Consider the following 10,164-nt stretch of genomic DNA (forward strand, 5'->3'; position numbering starts at 1 on the left):
GGACGACATTGTGTTGCTAGCTAACAAGCAAAGTGATTTGCAACGTCTGGCCAATATCTGTGGGCAGGAAGGCAACAATTTAGGTTTGAAATTTAGTGTTAGAAAATCAGGCGTTATGGTATTCAATGAAAACAGTGAACAGACAGTGGCGATACAGGGCCAGGAAATACCTCGGGTAACAGAATATAAATACCTTGGTATATGGATAAACGAAGGCAATAGATATATGGAAACACAGGAAAAAACAATAACAGTGAAGGGGAAGAGAAATGCAGCCATAATGAAGCACAGAGCGCTATGGGGATACAATAGGCACGAGGTGCTCCGAGGTATGTGGAAAGGTGTAATGGTTCCAGGACTTACTTTTGGAAATGTGGGTGTTTGCTTTAAATCAGGGGTACAATCAGGACTCGATGGGAACCAAAGGTGAGTGGGTCGCCTCGCTTTGGGCGCTCACGGGAAGACTACAAATGAAGCTGTGCAGGGTGATGTGGGCTGGACTAGTTTTGAAGTGAGGGAAGCTCGCAGTAAAATTTAGTATGAAGCACGACTGAGGAATATGGAAAAAAGTAAATGTGCTGGGAGAATGTTGAGGTATCTGTACAGGAAAAACGTTGGTTCACAGTGGAGGAAAGAACTAGGAAGCTTACCAGCAAGTATGCGACCTAGGGTGGGCAACACAGCAACAAAGAACGTCAAGCGGAAAGTCAGAGAGGCTGAAATAATGTTATGGGTGGCGGCAATGGAAAAGAAACCTGCCATGAGTAACTACTTTGGCGGTAAAAACGAAATCAGGAAGGCAACAACTTATGATAACTCAAAGGGGAGCTCATTATTTTAGAACAAGCACCTATAAAGCGAGATATAAGAAGGAAGAAGAAGCATGGGCTTTCAGCAGTAAAGCTAGGGAAACTATGGAGTATGTTTTATTAGAATGTGAAAACGTCTACCCGGCGGTCGATTTAGGCCCCACTGGCCTCTTTGAAGCCCTTGGGTTCAGCGAGAGCAGTGGAAAAGTAGACATGTGCGCAATAGAGATTAGTAAGAGGCAATTGGAAGATTAGGGAAGAAAAGTAGGGAAACGACAAAAAACGGTGACGCACAAAAGCAAAGTTCGCAATAGGGGGCCAGAAAATTTGGCTTTGGGAGTTCATAGTGGTTATTTTAATTTTTTAGCTTAGGTAGGACATTAGGAAGTATAATAGCAAGAGCTTGATGGCGCAACCCACCGCCCCGTTCCAAAGGGGACGCTCATAATAGTCATTCATCCATCCATCCATCCGTACATCCATCCATCCATCCATCCATCCATCCATCCATCCATCCATCCATCCATCCATCCATCCATCCATCCATCCATCCATCCATCCATCCATCCATCCATCCATCCATCCATCCATCCATCCATCCATCCATCGCATGCCGTTTCCACCAGAAAGCTCGCCGTCGTGTATAGCATTCGGCGCCAGCGTTTTCCGTTAAACATTACGGTTACATGAGCTGCAGTTGGCGGGGAGCGTGAAAAGCAGTCAGGATCTCTGAATGCTATCGAGTTCCACTCTTAAAGGCGAAGCTTAACATTCTCTCAATTTTTTGCAGGGTATTTATTTTTCAGAAATAGTAGAAACGTGCCGTACCGTACCTTGAACATAAGTTTGTGCAGTTTCCCAGCAACCGCTGTCGTGTCTATTGTAGTAACGTTTCGCTGTGTTCTCGTGTTACCTTTTTCCTACCCTCTTCACTCCCCCCCTTTGTATGCGAACAGCGAGCGGAGAGTGGATAGGCAGTTATTCACTCGTTTCGCGACTGCGTCAGTTCTACCGATTCTCTGGTTCCTCTCCCCCTCCTCTCTACCATTCTATCTAGCTACCCTCTGGAGTTTCGAGTTAGTGGGAAGGTAAGCACTGCAGTTTCTGCAATGCTTTTGCGGAGGGCCACCTGTAATTACACCTGTAAAGAGGCTAATGTGGCGACGTCCAGGGAGCTCCAGAGGGCATTGTACGCACTCGACGTGGTGCAAAGGTCCAAACGAGTTTTTCGCATCTCCTTTCTTCTCTGTCGCGCTCCTTCTATGCTCTGAACCACCCCCGACGCGGCGTGCCAGAAAGTCACAGCAGCAGCAGCAGCGGCGGCAACGGGAAAGTCGAAGGAAAAGGCAATGAAAGCAATCTGTATAACGCAACGAAATAAGGACACAAGAAGAAACGAAGACAAGCGCTTTAAAACATTTAAAACATTTTAAAGTGTCGCTTTCAAGTTACCCCCTAATGGTAGCGCCCGACATGGCCTCCGAGAACACACGTCCCGCTGTATTCAAAGGGGGTGGATATCCATCTGCTTTGCTGCCCCAGCTTTCTCGTGCCATTTGTGAACCCTACGTGTGGAACGCAGGGGCAGCATAATCGAGGAAGCGTGAAACTTCTGCAACAGATTGCACACTTGTAGGCCTTACAACACACGATGGCCTGATGAGCACCAGCTTCAGTTCTATAACTTATACCCTCTATGTCATTGCGAGCTCAATCAAACGCGGTGTTTCCTGCTCGGATGGACAAACGTGCTGCTGATCTACACCTCTTTCAACGCCGTGTGTGAGGCTAAATTTACCTCCGATTGCATCACGCGTGGCGCGAAAATGACACCATCTGTACACGAGACACCGGAATGATCGAGTAATGCCTTCTTTCCTGTACACAAAAATACCAAAGTGAAGTGCATGGCACCCATTCACGCATTAGAAAGTTTAAACGATTCGCTTATTAAACATCTAGTGGGGGTCCTACGGTCTAACCTTGCAATTCTGCACGCTCTTTATTCGTAATGGTGCCGCCGTACTCGAGTGCGCACGAATTGATGTCTCTCTATCTTGCTTCCCGGGCCTCCTCACGCTATTTCTGGACCCCGCGTATCGGGCGCAGGGGCACCATAACCAACCAAGCGGGGATCTTTTGCAGAAAATTGCGCACCTGTAGGCCTTAATACTCCGATGAGCACAAGTTTCAGTTCGATGCATTGAATGTTATATGGCTGAGTGAGCTCTCCCAAACGAAACCACTCCCTATCGGACTGCCGAGCTAAGCCTCTCTGAACGCTGTTGCGGCGCTATATGTTATGTCGAACCCGGCTTCATATGGTAGCGTCGCGGAGGCTTCGGGTTGGTCATATCCCAGTTTAGCTTTCCTCAGCATTATTGCTTTGGACGCCTTCGCGTCTACCTGCTCGGACTGCCGGTCGGTTAGCAGCTCAGACCTCATGCTCCGGAGCTGTCCCTCATTACGGGAACCAGATCAAGTCACCGAGGAGTAGTAGAGCTTTGCCATCAAGAGTTCTGAGCTTCTTCCACAACTCCGGGCTGTCCAAGAGCCCACGATGCGGCGGTGAGGCTAGGCCTCCCCGTCCCCACGTGGGAGCGGCCCGCGGTGCTGGTCTAAGTGCAGCGCTTCTCAGGACCTCATTAACGTTCTTCGTCTGTCTGTCTGTCTGTCTGTCTGTCTGTCTGTCTGTCTGTCTGTCTGTCTGTCTGTCTGTCTGTCTGTCTGTCTGTCTGTCTGTCTGTCTGTCTGTCTGTCTGTCTGCCTGCCTGCCTGCCTGTCTGTCTGTCTGTCTGTAAACCAACAGGTTTACTGGCACTTGTACAAAAGTTATTTACATCGTTGAATAGGTAAAACAGAAAAAGGTCACGTGTTTAGCAACGGGCGTCTAGATGAGCCTCGGTTCCATGGCGCAGAACAGCTTTTATTCTCTCCGGACCGTCATTATAACACCTCAGATCAAACCCCCCCTCCTGTCGGTAGCCATCACCCACAGGTCAAACCTACCAGCACGACAGCCAATCAAGAAGCACAAACAACACCGTCATAGACGGAATATCGGACCGGCGGCACCACAAGAAAAGTTGGAGGGAGGGTCTGGCCGTGGGAATGGGAGAGGAGATCTGTCACTCGCAACTGGTCTTCTCTGTTTCTCAGTATACATGGGTTGCATGAACGTCACATCCGCAAGCCAGGAAACCGGAAACCGCCATGTTTAAGAACACTTGCTGCAGAGATCGTGCTGGGTCGTGTACTCTGCAGTAGTAGAAGGCCGACAATTCTGGCTTCACGATGACAATTTGTGCCATTTTTGGCTGCACAACGAGACGTGATTCTTCTGCTACCAAAGACAAGGCACAGCCACACATCGGACTGTTTAGTCTGCCCGCGGTTATTAAGAACCAATGTAAACGAGCAAGGCTCTTGTCTGAGCAGCGCCGGAGCGTTTGGCTGGCCAGGATAAATAGAAAGGATTTGTTTGCGGTCTTCACTTAGTCAAAGGTAAAGGAATTTTCAGATTACGCCGTTTATAACACTAACTCACCTGGCCGCTTCTCTTTCCTGCTGCCGAGATTGTTTGTTTACCCGCGGCGTTCAGACGAGCGTTTTCTGAAAGCGCTAGTCAAAGCGCTGTAGATTGCTAACTGTGCGCTGGCTTTGTGCTGTGTGGCTGAGCTTCGTCACAAGTAGGATCGTTTTCAGATTACGCCGTTTTATAGCTAACACGCCTGGCCGCTTCTCTTTCCTGCTACCGGTTGTGTACACGCGGCGTTCAGACGAGCTTTTTCTAAAAGCGCTCGTCAAAGCTCTGTAGATTGCCAACTGTGCGCTTTACATTGCAATTAATGCACAGTACATGTGCAGGTAACGCATTTGCATATGTGCTCTTTCAAAGGAAAGCCTGCCAATTTGATGGATGATGGAAATCCGGACTAGGCACCGAGTCTGCGGCTAGGCCACGGCCGTTATGACCGTATTACTGTGGTTGCATCCGCGCGTTACATGCGGTGTGAACGGCGACAGCAGAATAGGCCACATGCTGCTGCAGTGTACAAGCAGTCCATGAGGCCTGTAACACCCCCTGAGCACGCCACAGGCTCGGAACAAGAACCTGATGAGCCCACTCCCATGGGCCCCATTCTGGAATCTACTACAACGACAGCTTCGTGTGCATACAATTCCCAAGTTTGTTAGTCTAAAGGCTTCTCAATTTTATTATGTCCTGAGTTTCACACTGACAGACAAGTCTGCTGATCTGTTTCTTTTTCCAGAGGCAGAAGTCCTAACTGAGCTCACGTGCAGAGACCTCCAATTGCCAGAGGAAGATTACGGCAAACTATCCTTTGAGCTGGCCACGGTGAAAAAGCAAAAAGAGGAAATGGAAATGGTGGAAGCGTCCTTGCGTGAAGACCCCAACAAAGTGTCATTCTACACAGGTCTTCCAAATTTTGTAGTTCTAATGGCTGTGTTCAATCTCCTAGAGACGTTTGTTAAGCACACACCTCAAAACGCAATGGGAAGTTTCAAGAATTTTTAGTGTTTGTAATGAAGCTGAAGTTAAACCTGCCATACCAGGACCTCGCTTACCGCTTTAACATATCAGAATCAATCGTATGTCGGTTATTTGACATGTTGCATTTTGCAGACTGAAGCCTCTCATGTCATGACCCTCAAGGCATGCAATAAGGAGGACAATGCATCAAGCCTTTTTTGACTCATTCGGAGAGAAGGTAGCGGTCATAGTCGACTGCTTAGAGATCAAGCTTGAACGACCGTCATCCCTGCAACCGAGATGTCAGACTTGGTCCCAGTACAAATCTAGCAATACAGCCAAGTACGTCATAGGAATATATCCTCAGGGAGCGATCACCTTTATTTACGATGGTTGGGGAGGGAGGACCCCTGACAAACATATTACTGAACACTGCGGCATTCTTGAACATTTATCTCATGGTGATGTGGTACTGGCCGACAGAGGCTTTGATATTGCTGACAGTGTAGGTTTGTACTGTGGAAAGCTCTACATACCTGCATTCACCAAAGGCAAAATACGATTGTCAGCAGTGGATGTCGAGGCAACGAGAAATCTTGCAAATGTCAGAATTCACGTTGAGAGGGTGATCGGCTTGGTTCGTAACAAGTATGTCATAATGAAATCCGTTCTGTCACTAGAGTATGCGACCAGTTCATACCTCTAGATAAAATCGTCAACGTTTGCTGTGCACTGACAAATTTCTGTCAATCCGTTGCTCCTGCAAATCCAGAGCCATGTAGCTAAGCTTGCCGAGTATGCACGATATTTGGAAAAGGCTATTCTTGCGTATACTGTGCAAAATATGTTTACTTGTAACAAATTTCTTACCTGTAATTTTTTTACTGCACTCAGCATAGAGGCTGCCATTTCTCTCTTAGCAGGAGAACAAAAAATTCCAAACATGTCACACTGCTTGATTTTAGAAGACTCTTTCAAAAATTATTTTCTGGTTCGTACCATCGATGACAGGAATAAATTACCAAAAGAGATTGTTCAGTGTTCCGACCTAAAAAGTTTTGAAAACGCCCTTGCGTAATACTTGTGACTGTTTTGAATTTGTATGTTTGTGACCCGCATAACATGTAATTTGGTCCTAATATTTCTTGCAATCGATTGTTTGGTGTTTGCACCTGTCCGGGAGCACTATATTGATTCTAGTTGCTTTGCTTGAAAAATTATTTGTATTCTTACTGATGCGATGATACGTTGATGTATCGGATCTTACTTCTGGTTAAAGTATGACTTTATTTGTGAATGGTATCAAGGAAACCAATTTTATTCAAATTTTTTGTTATACTTTTTTAACCTAAATTCTATGACCTGAATTATCAAATGTCTGATTTTACGCTATTTGTTTGTTTGTGGGGGTTTAACGTCCCAAAGCGACTCAGGAATATGAGAGACGCCATAGTGGAGGGCTCTGGAAATTTCGAGCACCTGGGGTTCTTTAACGTGCACTGACAGTGTACAGCACACGAGCCTCTAACATTTCACCTTGTATTTCTATATTATGTTGCTCTGTAATCGCAACTCCTGTCTTGGCAATGCTGACAGCATGAATAAACAAATAACACTCATTCAGCACTAAGGAACAAGCACACAAAAGAAACATACCACAGGACGGGCGCTAACTATCCACTGTTTATTGCTGGCAGTGTGATATACTGATTGAAGCTAACTTTCTCTTCATACCGCACTGACAAAGCAGTCTTGCCTAGTGAGCTCTGAAATCTGCATCACATCACAACAAAGGCAAATGTAATTGAAACCACCGTTGCAACTTGAAGGGGAAAGTCCATGGACATTGAGAGTTACAGTTGTCTTCCAATCCTTCTGTCGTTCGCCTAGCTTGTACTTGGGCATAGCATAGTTTGATTGGTCCCCACATGTGTGACGGATGAGTATGACCTTCTGTTTCGGTGTGTGTTCCAAAAGACATTGCACAGCAGATCACAAGACACCATCTCGGGGTGCATAGCGCCACTCGAGGAGAGCATTGTAGCAGTCACTGGTTACGTGGCCAAACTTCTTTAGAAGTTTCTTCCTTTTCCACATGTGATCTTTGCCATACCATTTGTATGTATGTGATGAGAGCTTGTCACCATGCAATAAATCCCTCATCAGCTACAAGTCTGATTTGAAGTATCTTCTGCAATTGCTGACACACAGCAACTCATGGTAACAGGTTAATGAAAGCTTGCAATGGGGCTTGTGTTCCAGGGACTCTGCTAAGCTTTCTTCAGTTGAGCACAATCTGCGCAATACCAGTGATTCTGCTTTGGTGCCCGCTTCATTCCAATGCAAGTGTAGTGGAACCATGTGTATGGGCAGTGTTCCCCATCACATGCCACCATTCTTCCTGTTTCTGGGCCTCGACAGTAACATTACACAGATCTTTGAGCACTAATGCCAGCCTTTGGTGTATTTTTTCGGGTGAAATATTGTGAAAACATTTCAGGTAGCACAACATGTGTGAAAAACCGTGTTGCCAATTCCAGAATTCCTCGAAAGAATGCACAATCTTTCATTATTCTTTCAATGTGTACAGAGGTTGGCGTCCAAACGGCAAAGTCACAGTATTTCACCGCACACATCGCCATCTGTGTTTGTACTTGGTAGAAATACTCATGCGTCCTCTTTAAGCGAGGTCCTTCTGGACTAGCCTCCAGACAGAAATCTTTGTTGTTCAATGCTGCTTCTAGTCCTTGTACTATAGTGAATAAGGGCATTTTACTTCAATAATGCCTTCACCGCAGCATAGACAGCTGACAATAGCATCTGGGGATGCTGCAAGGTGGGGATATTTGGCAATTAAACACCTGCCCTTCTCAGTGTCACATTGTTGTGGCATTGCACTGCATTTGCTTGGTACGTGGAGAGGGCAGCACTTTCATGCTTGAGTCCCCATTCTGTGGCTTCAGGTGAAAACTTCTTTTACTCTGGGTAGCAGATTCTTCTCAACAAGCTTATTGACGGGTGGTCCACGTTTGTCCTACACAAACTTTTCATAACTGAAGCTGTTACTCGTCCAGCTCTAAATGCAAACCACTTTGCACATTTTGACTGCTCTCTTGTTACGGCTTCGACATGCTGCACCATATCATCTATTATCACCATTTCTTTCAAAAACTCTTCGGCTCGGCTCACCAGGGCAGGGAGATCCTCAGAGGCGGCCTCTTCACACATTAGGGTTCGAAGAAGTAAAGGCTCTTTTGCTCGTGGTGGATGAAAAAAAGAGCTATATTTTTCATGCAGAGTAAACAACGCTGGCGTCACTCCTGCATCTGCTATTGCTGAAAAGCACTGTTCTAGCTCTGCATCTGTCGCAGCTGGGATTGGCCGCAGCCTATGTGATGAAGGGGCTACATCTCCAATAATAGTACTGTTTATATTGTCCATATTTTTCTTCTTTGCTTTTGCCGAAGAAAAGTCAATTTCCCTTGGCCTTCGGAATTCAACATTCCAGCTATGCGCTGGCAGCCATGTATTTTTCTTTTCGGTACAAGTAGTGGAGTCCCTCAGCCTCACAGCTGTCTCTACGGCAAAAAGTGTAGCAGCAACATGCGAGCACGCTTCGCCTACACCTGCCATGCGCGTGCAATGCGCTGTCCCGACAGTTCCATCTGCTTTGGCAAGAATCCACACTTTAAGGGGTACCTCCCGCAGGCGCTGAAAGTGGTCGACCAGAAATGTCAAACGAAATGATTTCAGCAAATACAGTTTTTGAAATGTGAAATGTCAAACAAACTGATTTCCGCCAATACCGTTTTCGAAATGTGAAATATCGAATAAAATGAGCTCAGAAAATACTCTTTTTTCAAACGACCACTTTTCTGAGCACCAGCAACAGTTTGCTGTGTGGTGCTACGCCAATTTATCCACAAAATGTGGCAGAAGCAACGTGGTTTCACTTGCGCTTTACAAGGTTCAGAAAAGCTCGCTCTAAACCAAGCAGTTGTGAAAGTAATTTTTCTAACAGTTGTGAAAGTAATGATGCTTTGCTGGTCATATGTTAACAATTTATGCACTATTTTCTAACCACTTGCTCACTTGTTCTCATGTTGCCGCTGTACGCGTGCATAAGCAACAAAATGGTTTCGCTCAACAACAACAAAAAGAAACAAATCAAATACTGTCTACAGGAACACAAAGCGTAAATGTGGAGAAATAAGAAAAATGCGGAGCTTAACGATCGATCATTACTAACGTCGCTCAAAACGATGACACGCTCTGATGCCAGCGGCTTTGCTGCGACGCTCTTGACCCATCCGCTCGTAAAATAATTATGGCCTTCTAAGGATTCGTACGCCTTCATCTGTTGCAAAGTAACGTGACTTTTTGAAAGCACCAAGTAATTGACGATGTCGGCATGCGTCACGGTGGGCAGCAAGTCGACTTTCGGCGTAGCGTTCTTGCCGATGCACAGTTCATAAGGGTCGATGCCGTCACACATTTCGATCTTCGCTCTGTAACGTGCCCGAGTGGGTCCTACGAGCTCTTCAGAGTATGATGGACAAAGCGCATGCAAATTTTCTTTCGTCATGCCGCAAAGGTAAACCGAACGACATCAAGCTCAGGCGCGTCGGTAGGCGGTATAAGCGTGCAGCCAGACGCGGTCGTTCTTAAAGATGGCGCACGCGCGATTTGCAAGCCGGAACTGACGTCACGTGCAACCCAGGTATAAGGCAGGCACCAGTTCGTGGCGGCTTTCTTCCGGGAAATGTCCATGAGCCCTTCGCGTAGTCTCTGCCTCCCCTGGAGCGGCAACTCTTTCTTCCTTTCGTGGCGCTTCTTCTCTGACAAGGGAAGCTCGTTACT

General features: G+C 46.4%; 1 protein-coding gene across 1 annotated transcript in view; it reads right to left on the minus strand.

The window, feature by feature from the left end:
* LOC142568347 (uncharacterized) overlaps nt 1–9,889 on the minus strand; it is a 127,360-nt gene extending 117,471 nt beyond the window's left edge. The window contains exons 1-2 of the mRNA XM_075678350.1: nt 9,550–9,889; nt 8,767–9,026 (exon numbers count right to left, since the gene is read on the minus strand). Coding sequence (XP_075534465.1) covers nt 8,767–9,026; nt 9,550–9,889 — 600 coding nt within the window. The remainder of the gene's footprint in view (nt 1–8,766; nt 9,027–9,549) is intronic.
* Nucleotides 9,890–10,164: the final 275 nt, after the last annotated feature.

This window comes from Dermacentor variabilis, unplaced genomic scaffold (genome assembly GCF_050947875.1).
Source record: "Dermacentor variabilis isolate Ectoservices unplaced genomic scaffold, ASM5094787v1 scaffold_18, whole genome shotgun sequence".
Taxonomy (NCBI): Eukaryota; Metazoa; Arthropoda; class Arachnida; order Ixodida; family Ixodidae; genus Dermacentor; species Dermacentor variabilis.